This window comes from Lacerta agilis, chromosome 8, assembly GCF_009819535.1.
Source record: "Lacerta agilis isolate rLacAgi1 chromosome 8, rLacAgi1.pri, whole genome shotgun sequence".
NCBI lineage: Eukaryota > Metazoa > Chordata > Lepidosauria > Squamata > Lacertidae > Lacerta > Lacerta agilis.
Genome location: NC_046319.1, coordinates 78,382,063 through 78,397,855, shown reverse-complemented (window position 1 = coordinate 78,397,855; position 15,793 = coordinate 78,382,063). Strand labels below are relative to the sequence as shown.

At 49.3% G+C, this 15,793-nt stretch overlaps 1 protein-coding gene across 7 annotated transcripts in view; it reads left to right on the top strand.

Moving 5' to 3' along the window:
* RYR1 (ryanodine receptor 1) overlaps nucleotides 1-15,793 on the top strand; it is a 158,827-nt gene that overhangs the window by 16,089 nt on the left and 126,945 nt on the right. For 4 of the 7 annotated variants that reach the window (XM_033158474.1, XM_033158475.1, XM_033158473.1 and 1 more), the window contains exons 2-4: nucleotides 9,452-9,571; nucleotides 11,456-11,560; nucleotides 12,553-12,573. In XM_033158474.1, the coding sequence (XP_033014365.1) occupies nucleotides 9,452-9,571; nucleotides 11,456-11,560; nucleotides 12,553-12,573 (246 nt within the window). The remainder of the gene's footprint in view (nucleotides 1-9,451; nucleotides 9,572-11,455; nucleotides 11,561-12,552; nucleotides 12,574-15,793) is intronic. The other 3 variants (XM_033158477.1, XM_033158479.1, XM_033158476.1) reach the window with 1 other exon arrangement.

Below are 15,793 nucleotides of genomic sequence, written 5' to 3'. Positions count from 1 at the left end.
AGGGCCCATCTTGTGGGCTTAGGGATGAGAACAACTAATGGACATAAGCCATGGGTAGGCAAACTAAGGCCCAGGGGCTGGATCCGGCCCAATCGCCTTCTGAATCCGGCCCGTGGACAGTCCGGGAGTCAGCGTGTTTTTACATGAGTAAAATGTGCCCTTTTATTTAAAATGCTTTGTTGTTGTTGTTCAGTCGTTCAGTCGTGTCCGACTCTTCGTGACCCCATGGACCAGAGCACGCCAGGCACCCCTATCCTTCACTGCCTCCCGCAGTTTGGCCAAACTCATGTTAGTAGCTTCGAGAACACTGTCCAACCACCTCGTCCTCTGTCGTCCCCTTCTCCTTGTACCCTCCATCTTTCCCAACATCAGGGTCTTTTCCAGGGAGTCTTCTCTTCTCATGAGGTGGCCAAAGTACTGGAGCCTCAACTTCAGGATCTGTCCTTCTAGTGAGCACTGAGGGCTGATTTCTTTAAGGGTGGATAAGTTTGATCTTCTTGCAGTCCATGGGACTCTCAAGAGTCTCCTCCAGCACCATAATTCAAAAGCATCAATTCTTCGGCGATCAGCCTTCTTGATGGTCCAGCTCTCACTTCCGTACATTACTACTGGGAAAACCATAGCTTTAACTATACGGACCTTTGTCGGCAAGGTGATGTCTTTGCTTTTTAAGATGCTGTCTAGGTTTGTCATTGCTTTTCTCCCAAGAAGCAGGCGTCTTCTAATTTCGTGACAGCTGTCACCATCTGCAGTGATCATGGAACCCAAGAAAGTTCACTGCCTCCATTTCTTCCCCTTCTATTTGCCAGAAGGGGAAGAAATTCTAAAATGCATCTCTGGGTTATTTGTGATGCACAGGAATTTGTTCACCCACAAACACAAAACAATAGAGTCCAACCCCTCACAAGGTCTGAGGGACAGTGGACCGGCCCCCTGCTGGAAAAGTTTGCTGACCCCTGGTCTAAGCATAATGAAGATAAGAGAGAGCTTGTTATTGAAAGGGAGGCAAAAGGGAAAGGCCCAATGCCCTAGCCATTGTCACCCTCTTTCCTCCACCTGTTCCATAGATGGAGCCTAGGTTTCCCGAATCCCCAGGCCCAATTTGTGTCCCGTACTGCCAACGTTGACGCTGCCTTTTGCCAAGAAGCGGCTGACAGGGAGTTCACGGATACCGCTCTCTCTCTTCCCCAGATGATTTCTGACTCGCTTCCCCCACATTTGGCGGCGCTCCAAAGCCCCCCCCCCCCCACCGTTGCTCCTCCCTGTTCTGTGGCCAGTGTGCCCTTTCTTGTGTTGATTTCCGGCACTGGCCCTTCTCCGTCATACTTCCATGCCCTTGATCGATGGCGGCTGCGGGAAATGGCAGCCTTGTGATGATATAATCCCCGCTGGCCTGTGCTTTTCGTGACTCTTTTTATTATCACTCGTTAACTCAGGCTGCCTGGCACCCTAAAAGGTGCCACGGTCCCAGTCTGCACGTCATAATGAACCGTAGTTTAATGCAAGCGGCAAGTTTAATGTGAACGAGCAGCGTACTTGGGCAAGCGGGGCAAAAACTCCCATGCCCCAATTGAAGGAGTAAGAATCAGAATAAGAATGAGAATTTATTATTTCTATATGGCTGGGTTTCCCCAGCCACTCCGGGGACTTCCAACAAAAGATTAAAAATACATTAAAACATCAGTTACAGGTAGGTAGCCGTGTTGGTCTGCCATAGTCAAAACAAAACAAAAAATTAAAAAATCCTTCCAGTAGCATCTTAGAGACCAACTAAGTTTGTTCTTGGTATCTGAAGAAGTGTGCATGCACACGAAAGCTCATACCAAGAACAAACTTAGTTGGTCTCTAAGGTGCTACTGGAAGGAATTTTTTTATTTTTTATTTTGTTATTAAAACATCAGTCATTAAAAAACTACCCTAAACAGGGCTGCCTTCAGATGTCTTCTAAATGCCAGATAATTATTTCTTTGACACCTGATAGGAGGGCGTTCCACAGGGTGGGTGCCACCACCGAGAAGGCCCTCTGTCTGGTTTCCTGTAACTTCGCTTCTCGCAGTGAGGGAACCGCCAGAAGGCCCTCGGCGCTGGATCTCAGTGTCTGGGCTGAACAATGGGGGTGGAGACGCTCCTTCAGGTATACTGGGCTGTGGCCATTTAGGGCTTTAAAGGTCAGCACCAACATTTTGAATTGTGCTTGGAAATGTACTGAAAGAAGCCAGAACATAAACAGGAAGCGATGGAAGATTTTTTACCTGTTATGTTTCTACATGCAAGGCACGGGAATACAGCTGAGTTATAAACACAGTAGACATCGACCTTGCTCTTAGTTGTGTGGAAGTTTTAAGAGAGCGGTGCTTTATCGCAGAGAAGCAGTTTTCGTTTAATTGCATTATCTTTGTGCAATATAAATAAAAGCTTGAGATTTCCCCATTCCAGGAAAATCGCGGTGTGTCAGTCAGTCCTCAAGGTCTGTGTCTCAATGGGCTCCTGGCCAGAGGACAGGGATGTGAGCTAAGGACAAGTGCATGTCGCTGAGGGAACATGGATTTAAGTGAGGCGGTGCATCGGAGCACAGAAATGGATATCGTTTCAGGTCTCAACACGGCAATCCCTGGAGGGACGGTGGATCATAAACTTCAGGTTGCAGGGCCAATCTCTGATATGTTAACCTCTGAGGCAGAAAGTGCAAATCCCGCCCATCGGCAGAAGTATACTGGCAAATTGAATCACTGACAAATTGCAACCGTGGCTAAAATGGCCGCCTCTCTCTTTGCCTTGTTGTGGTGGAGCTGGAGTCAACAACGAGGTCCAGGCTTGAGTAGCTCCAACTGGGGGGGTGGGTTGAGGTGAGCTTGGCTTGCCATATGTCCTCTCTTTCCAGGACATGACCTCTTTTTCATGGGTAGAGTCGTCATAGCGATCCATAGTTAAAAGTAGGAGTCGGCGAATGTGTCCCCCTTTTTTTTACTCTTCAAAATATGGCAACCCTAGGTGAGCAGACCTCCGGTGAGGAGGAGGTGGGCAGGGAAAATGCTGAATAAACATGGGGATTATTATTGCTCAAATGGGCCCTGACCTTTCCCTGTCATTTTAGCGGCTTAGCCCAACCACACAAAGCAGCCTTTTAGGAACTGTGAACAAAAGTCGCTTCCCAAAAACTGTTTCCCTCCACATACAGTATATTTAACTCCCCAAGAAGGAAACTAATCATATCCCCTAAACTTCAAAAGCTTTTTTTTTTGCGGGGCGGGGGCAAAGATGTCGAGCTGACATGGGTTTTCATGCGTCCCAGGCATTTTGCTGATCTCCGCCCGGATACTGCTTCCAACTGCAGTATTCCGGGTGTATCTTGGAAATTCCAGGCCTGGCAACCCTGCTTATATCACTACGGTGCCACTTGGAACAATTATGGCTTTGCCAAAAGAATTCTGTGAATTGTAGTTTGTTAAGGGTGCTGAGCGTTGTTGTTGTTGTTCAGTTGTTCAGTCGTGTTCGACTCTTCGTGACCCCATGGACCAGAGCGCGCCAGGCACTCCTGTCTTCCACTGCCTCCCGCAGTTTGGCCAAACTCATGCTAGTAGCCTCAAGAACACTGTCCAACCATCTCGCCCTCTGTCGTCCCCTTCTCCTTGTGCCCACCATCTTTCCCAACATCAGGGTCTTTTCTAGGGAGTCTTCTCTTCTCATGAGGTGGCCAAAGTATTGGAGCCTCAGGACCTGTCCTTCCAGTGAGCGCTCAGGGCTGATTTCTTTAAGGATGGATGAGTTTGATCTTTTTGCCGTCCATGGGACTCTCAAGAGTCTCCTCCAGCACCTCCAGCTGAGCGTTGTTAGGAGGCGCCAAATCTTCCTCACCGAGCTGCAGTTTTGAGAATTTCCTGTAAAGAGAGGTTGATCGTTAAACTATGTGACCCCCAAGCCAAGGAGATAAATAATTATATACAATCTTTAGAAGACGTCTGAAGGCAGCCATCTATAGGGAATTTGTTTTCTGTTTGATTATGTTTTTATATATGTTGGAAGCTGCCCAGAGCAGCTGGGGCAACCCAGTCAGATCGGCGGGGTACCAATAATAAAATTATTGTTACTAATATAAAAGGCAAAGGTAAAGGTACCCTTGACCGTTCGGTCCAATCATGGACGACTGTGGGGTTACGGCGCTCATCTTGCTTTACTGGCCGAGGCAGCCGACGTTTGTCCACAGACAGTTTTTCCGGGTCATGTGGCCAGCATGACTAAGCCACTTCTGGTGAAACCAGAGCAGCACACAGAAACGCCGTTTACCTTCCCGCCAGACTGGTACCTATTTATCTACTTGCACTTTGACGTGCTTTCGAACTGCTAGGTGGGCAGGAGCAGGGACCGAACAACGGGGGCTCACCTCTTCGCGGGGATTCAAACCGCCGACCTTCTGATAGGCAAGCTCTAGGCTCAGATGCTGCTAATTTCATTGGAGAAATGTTGACGGGTATGCTGCTCTGGGAATTGTATCGCTGCGAAACACACACACTGCTAGGACTGCCATACATCTGGAATTTCACGGACATAACTGGGATTTGGCTGCCGGAAACAGTGTCGGGGTGGAAATTGTTGTAATGTCTGGACGTATAGCAACTCATGTCGGAGGTGTTGCTCTTTTGGCGATTTCCCTTTAAAATAGCTCAAAAACTTTAATATTTTTTAAATAGATTTTGCAAAAGAAGCTCAACAGCTTTGCCCCCAAAAGCTGAATAACTTTGATTGTTTTTTCCAGTTTTTGAAATATGGCAACACATTTTGCATTCTGAATGTCCCAGGTTCAATCTCCAAAAATGCTTGACAACTTTTGTGTCCAGATTATTTTCACTTTTTGTAGTATGGCAACCCTACACACTTCCCCCCCCCCCAGTAAGATGTTTCTCTGTCCCAGTTTCCATGTGAGTCAAACCATCGTTAAGAACATCAAACTATGGTTTAACGTGAACCCGCGAAAATCGCCGAAATGTCCGGGGAAATTCAGACATCAGCCACGAAAGAGAGTTCCAGACTTCTCCGTTAAAAACCTAAGTAGGAAAAATAAAAGGCAGGGGGGAGACCATGCGTAAACAAAAACCCCTCTCTTTCCCTAGAGCAGGGCAGCTGCCGTCTTGTTCCTTGACATCTCTCTGACAGACGAACCATCTTAGGACACCGGGGACTAGGCTGGAGCCGTTTCTGTGTGCTGATGTGTAACTGGAGCGGCAACCCTGCTGTGGGTGCGTCGTTCCAAAATAAGGGCCCTCTTCCTCCGCTCACAACCGATCAGCCTGCTCAGTCTGTCCTCCTCGCTTTCTGTCTCTCTGTCTCTCTCTCTCGCTGAATACCGGCCATGTCCGGGAAATTATGGACGTATGGCAACCCTGTTATAAATGAGTCCCCCACGGCGCGCTGAGGAGGTACAGCCATGGGATAAATTTAAAGCGTCTTCACCCCCCATGGCTGCCCTTCTCCTCCCGACCAGTGCGAGCTGAATTTAAAGGACTATGGGCGATTTACTGGGATTTCTTTTCTCTTCCCTCGAGACGTAAACTGAGCTTAGATTTATGGTATATACACACGGCTTCTTAGCTCCAGAGCATGACTCCGGGAAGATTGACCTGTTTCCCCCTAGTTGGACTGCGTGGTTTTGAAAGAAGCAGCTAATTAGTCGCTAATTAATAGTGGATTCCCGCTTCACCCTTTGCACAAGGGTGGGGAAGGTGCATTATTTTGCCGCGCTGGCGGTCGAGGGAGACGTGGCCACTCGAGGTTGCTAAGGAGTAAAAAAGTGCCGGGGGATCCAAGATTCTAAGGTTTTTGAGTGGCATGGCTACTTACGCCAGTGTGGTGTAGTGGTTAAGAGCAGTAGACTCATAATCTGGGGAACCGGGTTCGCGTCTCCTCTCCTCCACATGCAGCTGCTGGGTGACCTTGGGTTAGTCACACTTCTTTGAAGTCTCTCAGCCCCACTCACCTCACCGAGTGTTTGTTGTGGGGGAGGAAGGGAAAGGAGAATGTTAGCCGCTTTGAGACTCCTTCGGGTAGTGAAAAGCGGGGTATCAAATCCAAACTCTTCTTCTTCTTACGCCACGATAAAATAAAAACACATAAAGGCTTCATGAACCACCTAGTGAAGAAGGCCTTATTCAAAGTTTGGGAGAGGAATAAATCCAAAGTTATAACAAAAACCCCTTGGTGTATATCACCTATAGCAGGGGTTAGCAAACTTACCATGCCTCGGGCCGGTGTCTCCAGGACCGATCGCACGATGGTCCGGAGGGCGGGGGAGCGCGCACCCATACGCGTGCGCACACACTATTTACGGCGCACTTCTGGGTCGGAGGAGCACTGGAAATTGCTTGTGCGCATGTGCACGGGCCTCCTCAGACCCAGATGTGCACCGGAAATAATGCTTGCGCACGCGCACAAACCGGTGCTCCTTTGACCCAGAAGTGGGCAGCTGCAGCGCGCAGCGCTGGTAAGAGCGGGCGGCGGGGGTCACCGTGGGCCGGATAAACAAGTCCCTTGGGCCTTATCCGGCCCGCAGGCCTTAGTTTGGGGACTCCTGACCTATAGAGTCAGCTGCCATTTATAAGAATAACATGAAAAATAACTGGCCAACTTACAGAGGCTTGGTGGATGAGATAAATTATTGTCCCAAACTGGAAAGGTTTGAAGAACTCAAACCAACAAGGGGTAAATTGGCTAGAATATTACCAGGTTAGGGCGACCTTTGAAAAAGATAAGACGTTAAAAGGGTTTGATAATAAAGCATCGATCTTAGAGAAGGGAGGTTTTACAGAACAACCAAAAGACTCTCTCCAAAATGTACAAGCTGTTACAGAGTGCTCAAATAGAAAAAGAGGGAAAGGGAAAGCAGGACTTAGGTTATGTAATTGAATATAAAGTGTGTATCCATGTATGTTCACTGATGTGGTTAAATGTTTTTTTGTTTGTTTCCCCTCTCCCCAAAAAACCTAGACTGAGTTTTAGCACACATGAAAAGCTTAAATAATGTAACTTAAATAGAAGACTATATTTAGAAAGATTTTTCCTCCCAAAGCCACTTTTAAAAAAAATCCGATTTAAATTAAAAACATCTGATTTTTTTGATATATACGGTGGGTTTTTTTTAAAAAAATAATTGAATTGCAAGACAAAACAAAACAAAACACAGAAGATGGCCAAAGCTTAGGAGAAAGAGCTTCCCAGGATATTTACAAAAAAGAAAGGTCACGGGACGCAGGTGGCGCTGTGGGTTAAACCACAGAGCCTAGAGCTTGCCTATCAGAAGGTCGGCGGTTTGAATCCCCGCGAAGAGGTGAGCCCCCGTTGTTCGGTCCCTGCTCCTGCCCACCTAGCAGTTCAAAAACACGTCAAAGTGCAAGTAGATAAATAGGTACCGCTCTGGCAGGAAGGTAAACGGAGTTTCCGTGCGCTGCTCTGGTTCGCCAGAAGCGGCTTAGTCATGCTGGCCACATGGCCCAGAAGCTGTACGCTGGCTCCCTCGGCCAGTAAAGTGAGATGAGCGCCGCAATCCCAGAGTCGTCCACGACTGGACCTAACAGTCAGGGGTCCCTTTACCTTTACCTTTCCTTCTCACTTTCCCTGACCACCAGCTATGCTGGCTGGGACTGATGGGAGCTGGACTGCTGGAATGCTCTGGGTATAAATTAATGCTGCTCCCATCATCTCTGACCATTGGTCCTTCTGACTGAGGAGGATGGGAGTGCAGCAAGGTTGGGGAACGTTGAAACTTTCCTGATGATGTTTTAGTTGTGTCGCTCCAGCTTTTGCCTCTCGTCCACAGGGTTTATTATGATGTTGCTTCCCAAACATGTTTGGTGAGAGGTAACAGCAGGACCAAAGAAATATGTCTTTCCAAAATCACATCCAGCTCTTAAAACCTTGCTTCCTGGCTCCTAGCCCAGGTGTTCTGTAGCTCAGGGGTCCAGGCATCACTAAGCAAACCCTGTAGCTTTGCCCAGCCTTGTCCACATAAATTGCTATCCCACCTGTCCACATGTCTTTGTTTTGGGCATTTGTGCTGTACAACAGGGAGGGTGCAGTGGAAGGATTCAGAAAAGTTCCTAGTGTAGTTTCCTGCAAACAATACTTAACTCGCCGCAGGCAATTCTGCGAACGGCTAATTTATGCTTCAGCCAGAATTGCATGATACATTGCAGGCGGGAAATGCAGGCAGAAAAGGTGCCTGTGTCTCACAATAATACTTGATATATATAAAAAAGTTCATTTAGGTAGGTTCCTTTCTGTGGACACATTTTCTCAGTAGGTGCGCAGTGTGCAGAGGTTGTGAAACTCCGCAAGAAATTGAAACAGGTCACCAGCCGGCTTTTCCTCAGTGGATGTTACTTCTGCGTAGATCTCGATTAAAAAACCACAACATGAGGCAATTTTAAACAATCTGGTTGGGTGTATCCTAGAGAATATAAAAGCGAGGCATGGGGAGTGGTTTTCAGGTGAGTGGGAGATAGATACAAAGCGGAATCAGGAAGATATTCTTAATCGGAAAATCGGGCACAGGGTGAAAATTGGGGAAAGGGACGCAGGTGGTGCTGTGGTCTAAACCACAGAGCCTAGGGCTGGTGTCGGCAAGGTTATCCGGCCGTGGGCCAGATCAAGCCCACGGAGAGTGTCCGTGGGCCGGACATGCGCAGCGCGATGCCGGAAATCACGTCTGTGCATGCCCAGATGCCAAAAATCGTATCGGCGCAGAAGTGATTTTCGGCATCCGGACATGCGCAGACGCAATTTTTGGCATCTGGACATGTGCAGATGCTCGACAAGGTGTTGCGCCGCTCTGGTTTAGCGCAGTGCATGGGGGGCTTGCCGAGCGGACCGCTTGATTGGCAGGCGGCTCGTGGGCCGGTAAAACGGCCTTCATGGGCCGACGTCTCGCCTAGGGCTTGCCGATCAGAAGGTCAGCGGTTCGAATCCCCGCGACGGGGTGAGCTCCCTTTGCTCAGTCCCTGCTCCTGCCAACCTAGCAGTTCGAAAGCACGTCAAAGTGCAAGTAGATAAATAGGTACCGCTCCTGCAGGAAGGCAAATGGGGTTTCCGTGCACTGCTCTGGTTTCACCAGAAGCGGCTTATTCATGCTGGCCACATGACCCAGAAAAACTGTCTGCGGACAAACACCGGCTCCCTCGGCCAGTAAAGCGAGATGAGCGCCGCAACTCCAGAGTCGTCTGCGACTGGACCGAACGGTCAGGGGTACCTTTACCTTTACCTATAATTAGAAAACCACTTTGCTATGCTTGCCCTGGAGAGTCCAGAATCTTCTTTTGAGGTTTCCAATCATGGCTAGGCGTCTTTCAGGAATGCCTTCCACACAGAGAATATTCTGTTGCTGACCAAGGACTTAGACTTGGCACCCCCAGGATCTCAGCCTTCTGTGTGTGCATTTCTGAGACGCATTTCTTCTCTCCCGCAGGATGATGAGGTCGTCCTTCAGTGCTCTGCCACGATCTTGAAGGAACAGCTGAAGTTATGTCTGTCTGCAGAAGGTTTCGGCAACCGGCTGTGTTTTCTAGAACCTACCTCCAACGCTCAGGTACATCCTGAGGAAAGGGGAGCTGGGTAGGAAATATCTATACTAGTTTATCCCATGGTTGGAACAGTCGATACGATGATCTGACCAGAGTTTGGTGGTTGCCGTCAGAGTCAGGGAAATTGTTATGTCAGACCTCATGACACTGGCCTGGTATGATTTGTTTCAATGTCCAAACAAATGGCTTCAGAATACCTCACAGGAAATTATTACAAAATAAAAAATAAAAATTTCCTTCCAGTAGCACCTTAGAGACTATGGCAGACCAACACGGCTACCTACCTGTAGCAGGACGTTATTAGTAAATGAATAAATAACAAATAATTAACCACGGATTGTTTTCCGTCAACAGACCGTGATGTGAAGCCATGGTCTGTTGAAGGCTTATAAACCATGGCTTCTTTCACCGTCCTCTGGAGTCATATCCAAACTCACCAACCTTGCTAGTTTGGTCATTCCAGATGCTTGCAGAGACATTGGAGGAACAAGCTACGACTCGCTTGCTTGCTTTTCTGTTGGATTATTCATGGTTTGTTGACTAAACCATGATCAGAACAAACTATGGGCATACCATTATGTGCAAACGTACCAACTGGCTGGTAATAAATTTCAAGAGACAAGAAAACCTTGGCGCAAAACTCTTGTGCTTTGGAGGCTGCCCCAGAATCTGATGTCCATGGGTTTGTGTAGTTCCAGTTAATCATGGTCACTGGGATATGAGGGTGGGGGGATTATAGGGGAGGAGAGACTGGAAGGGCCTGTGAGAGCTGCTATGAGGGCGAAACCTGCCTAGTAATCTGCCAACCTCATCAAAATCCCTGGTCTCTCTGCAGCTCTCCAACAGCAGCTGTTTACCCCAGCCGTAAAGTACTCTACTTTTGCACTGCCAATGAGGGGGGTGTGCTTTGCTGTCTCTGACGTCCCCCCTCCCAAATCACTAATTTGATATGGGAACCAAGGATCCAGAGATCACGCTAAGGGTGGCCAAATTCTGTGCGTCTGCCACAAAACATAGGGAACAAGCTGTGCTACCACAATGACTAAGGCAGAGGTCGCCAAACTACGGTCCGCGGGCCGGATATGGCCCACCAAGCTCATTAATCCGGCGCGCAAACCTTGCCAACCCTGCCGCCCACTCGGTCAGTCCCCACACTAAACAGTCGCGGCGCAGAGGCCACGCCGCGCAGAGACTGACTTCTGCAACGCGGCACGGCTTCTGATTGACTGCAGGAAGATCCTGCAACCAATCAAAAGTCACGGGTGCCTCTGGGCGGGCGGTGACTCTGGCGCGGCTTCTGATTGACTGCAGGAAGCTCCTGCAGCCAATCAGCAGTCACGAACGCCTCTGGGCGCCACCCCTTCCTTCCTGCTGAGGCGGCTGAGCGGAAAGGAAGCAGCAGCGGCGCGGAGGCTGCCTTCGCCGCCCAGGTCAGCAGCTTGGGCTCTGCACCCCGCCGAGACAGAGGACGCCGACACTGCCGAAGACAAGGCGTCGTCGGTGTGAGTGGCATCGGCGGGGGTGTGTGTGCTTTTGGGAGGGGGTGGGTCCGGCCCCCCACAAATCTGAGGGACAGTGGACTGGCCCCCTCCTGAAAAAGTTTGCCGTCTAAGGCCTTAAATGACCATTTTAGGTTACCGGTATATTTTAGTGATTAAGATTTAACTTACAAATTTTTAACTGCTGTTATATCTGTATTGTCCCTGTTATACCCAATTGCAAATTTAAATGTATCCCTATCGTGTTTTATGGCTTCCCTGATATTGTATGTGAGCTGGAACTGGTCTGTGACTGAAATAATAAATTTATTATTATGATACGGGAACACAACCCGCCCATTTTTTATTTTTTTTTTAAACCAAGCAAACCTGTGTTTTCTACACACACAGAAAGTCCCCCCAGATCTGGCCATATGCTGCTTCAGCCTGGAACAGTCCTTGTCCGTACGAGCTCTTCAGGAAATGCTGGCCAACACCGTGGAGGTGGGTTCTGATGTAAGTACGGCTAACGTTCCTTCTCCCTGAGCACACAAAGACATCATGGCCCCACCACGTCATCAAGCGTTGGGGCAAGGGACTTTTTTCGACCCGAGAGCCACATTGCCTCCTTCCAGGAGAACCTTCCAGGGTCCACCACATGCCAGTGGGTGGGGCCAGAGGCAAAAGGGGAGTGGAGCAACGAAAGTAAAACTCGGCCTCTGTACAGTAAAGGAGCTTCTGAATGTGCTCACATGCCCTCTTCATGCAGGCGAACAAAAGTCACAAGGACACATCCCATCCAGGGAAAGACTGAAAAGCAAGGCTGGCGGTGTGTGTGTGGCTTGGAGAGAGTCCCAGGGGCCAAGTAGAGAGAACTGGAGGGCCACGTATGATTCCCCGGGGGCCTGAGGTTCTTTACCCATGCCATACATATTGGACCTAAGTGTTTCCATGGTGGGGGGGCCCCTTTGTCCTAGAAACCCCGCACGCATTTTAGGATTCCGACTGTCCCGCAGGGTTATGCAGGTGTTCAGCCCCAACTTGCAAAGGGTGGCAGGAGCCCGGCCGCTAGCAATTCAACGGAGGGGCTGTTACGTGGTGGCCTCATTCCCCACATACCCCCTTGCACAAGAGGCCTAAACAGGACTATGGTGCCGCCCGGGTGCCTGGCTTCCCAGTTCACCCCACAACAGCCTCCAACCGGTCTCTAAATATTACCTGGTTATGTGCTCTGTGGCTATGGTTAAGAAGATCCCTGCATGCACGTTTGGGGGGATGTGGTAAGAGCCAGCCTGAGCCCCGTCTGCAATGGGGGACACCTGGAGCAGGTATGTGTGGCTGCAGAGGGTGGGTGGCGTCTCTGCGATGCCAGCCGAGGCGGCCAAGGGCTTCCAGGTGCCGTGCTGTGTGCCCGCCTTGCTTGGCATGTGGTCTGAGTATCAAGCGTGGTTTATCTTTTCTTCCTCTTCTTTCCTTTGGCTTCTCAATTCTGCTGGCTGACCCTCTAGGGTGTTGACTTGGACAAGTGGGTAGGTGCCGACTTCGCTGCCGTGATCCCACACCCACCCGTGACCTTTCCTTTCTAAACCCCTTCTCCCTGACCGTGTTTTGCTGTGTGCGCACGCCCGTCTCCTCTCCTCTTCCCCCCCGGAGGGGGGGGGGTTTCCACCTCCCCATGCTTAGCCAGAAGCAGGTGTGTGTGGCGGGACTTAGGAAAAACCAAGCGATCTTGGTCGCTTGCAAAAACCAAGCAAATCCCACTTCACAGCCCTCTATCGGGCTCCCACGACAAAGACCACAATCTCCCTCATTTTGACCACATGCAATAAACCCCCCAGCTCTCCTTCCCTCTCCCCAAAGTAAATGGGTACCTTTTAAAAAAAGAGAAAGCAAATGGATATGCCCCTATCCATTTCTATCCATGGGACCAATGCCCAGTTACTAGGTTGGGTGATGAGCGAGCTTTTCATCTTCTTCTACCAGCTTCAACCCTGTATCTCTAGCGACAGTCTTGACGTACAGAAATTCAACAGCCGAAGCTTTTTCCCGACATGGCTATCATGTGAAGGGAAAAAAGGATTCGTTGCTCAGTTTCTGTGGGTCAGGCTGCTGCGAAAGGAACAGAAGTGGGATCAGTAAATCCTTTCGTAGAGCATGAAAGGGTTTCTTGCATGAACAATCCACTTCAAGGGGTTTAAAAACCATTAGGCACCTCTTTCCCAAGTCCATGGAATTCTGCTGTATGGTGAAAGGCTGTAGCTCAGCGGCAGAGCTTCGCATGCAGATGGTCCCGAGTTCAATGCCCGGGGTCTCCAGGTAGGGCTGGAGGTCCTTGCCTGAAAGCCCAGAGAGACGCTGCCAGTCAGTGTAGACACCACTGAGCCAGGTTGGACCAACGGTCTGACTCATTGTTCCTACGTTGACACCCTCTCCCATTCGATAGAGCTCAGGTACCGCTGCATTTGAGCAGCAAGCGATGTCTCCTTGCATGAACAAGCTTCTCTTCTCCTCCAAAGGAACTGTATTGTATTTCCGGTCCAAAGAAGGTGGCGTTCCCTAGCTAAACTGTGGAACTTGCTCCCATAGTGGTGGCCACCGTCTCAAGTGGCTTTGAAAGAAGATTCGGCAAAAGTCATGGAGGGGAGGGCTATCAATGGCTACTAGCCATGATGGCTGCGCTATGCCTCCATAACAATGGCGGCAGCAATGCTTCTGAATACCAGTTGCTGGGAACCACAGGAGGGGAGAGGGCTCTTTTGCCTAGGGTCCTTCTTCCAGGTTTCCCCAAAAACGCATCTGGTTGAGAACAGAATGCTGGACTAGGTGGACCATTGATCTGATCTTATTCTGTTCCTGTTAAAGTCTATAGTGTTGTGCAAGGTTGGATAGCTCAGTTTTGGGAATCTCCTTCCAGACGAGAGCTGAATGAGAGGCAAGTAGGGGTCTCTTGTCTTTCTCCCATGATTGAAACCAGGTGGAACCCCCTTTCCCTCTAAATAATTGCCCTCCCCCTCTCTCCTTCGAACTCCTCATCCCTTGATCCATCTCTCCAGCACACTTCCTCTTCCACTAGACTTCTCCATCCTTGGCTGTGGTTACTCCTTCCTCGACCCAAACTCCTCCATCTTTTTTCCTCTTCTCACTTCATTGCATGGTTCCTACATGTGAACAGGGAGAGGCTTGCACACTGGGGCCTATGTTGCAAGCTGGCGATGGAGCACAGTATGTCAAAGCTAGTGTGGTTCACTTCCCGATGACCTCTTCCTTCAAGCACTCATCTTGATTTGTGTGCACGGTGTTTGTGGGAAGGTTGTGGCGGCACCCATTGGTTACTGGGTGTTTCCCCCGAATTGTTTGGAGGGAGGTTAGAGAGCATCATGTCTAGGGGATGGGGCCCAATTCTGTTCTCCCTTGAAGGGGGACCTACTTAATTCACACTTCTCTGAATTTTGCAATGCAGCTCTCTGTTTAGGTCAGGGTGTGTCAACCTGGTCCCTACCGCCCACTAGTAGGTGTTTCAGGATTCTAGGTGGGCGGTAGGGGGTTCTACGGCACAAACTGAATCCTCCTTCCATCGAGCACCGGTGGGCGGTAAGGAAATTTTACCATCGAAAAAGATGCATTAGTGGGCGGTAGGTATAAAAAGGTTGACTACCCCGATTTAGGTGTACAAAAATGCATACTCTATGCTAGAGTGTGCATAAAGCACACATATATTGATGAAAATAGCATGCAAAAAATTCACTGTATACTAGGGGAAGTAGTTTTGCCACAAAAAAGGTGCAAGTTAGGCAAAATTGCGTACAAAATTGTGTGTGTTAAGGCAGTGTTCCCCAACCTTGGGTCCCCAGATGTTTTCGGCCTACAACTCCCATCATCCATGACCACTGGTCCTGCTAGCTATGGATGATGGGAGTTGTAGGCCAAAAACATCTGGGGACCCAAGGTTGAGGAACACTGTGTTAAGGGAAAGCCACACTAAATTATGGTGAATTTTCGTGTGGACATTAAAAACAGTTTCAAAAACTGATGTAGAAATGTGGAGTGGTTGAACTCGGGAAAATGAGAAACCAAGAGGAACGAAAACTGACACATTTGCCAGTTTTCCTAATCACATCAAGCAATGGTTTTCCTACACTTCCCGGTGCGTTTCCCCGTCACTTCCCTTACCAACCAACCCTGATTCCTTATTTATTTGCTTTGTTGCACAGGGGTGCCAAATCCACTTTAACCGTGCAGCCTGAAATTATGCAGGTGTGCGGTTGAATCCCACACACAAAACAGTGACAGTCTGGAAGCGGCTGAGGTGTTTTGCACTGTGAGATGGAGCAAGTTGCTGGGATCTTGTTGTGTTTGATCTTACAAGACAAGATGGAGCCACGATGGGCAGTGGGCCTACTCTCCATCCCACCCTCCTGTGATGCCTTGTATTCTTTGCCCCTCCCCCTTGCTCCGCAAAATGTTGGCCGTGGCCCTCCCTCCCTGGTCCCATGACCTCAGAATGCAGCCTGCCTGACAGTGATCATGTGACCTCCGCAGGGGATTATGGGGAAACACCCATGAGGCATTGGCTGTGCGCCACCTACATGGGTCATGCCAAACCATGGGGCATGCTCCCTGCCTGATATATTGGGCTAAAATGGGATAACACCCAGTATGCTGCATTGAGCGAAATTTAACAGGAAGTTGGGCTCCCTCGCTTCTGGGGTTGGGTATACAGCCCAAACGAAGCACTATAGACGTGTGAAC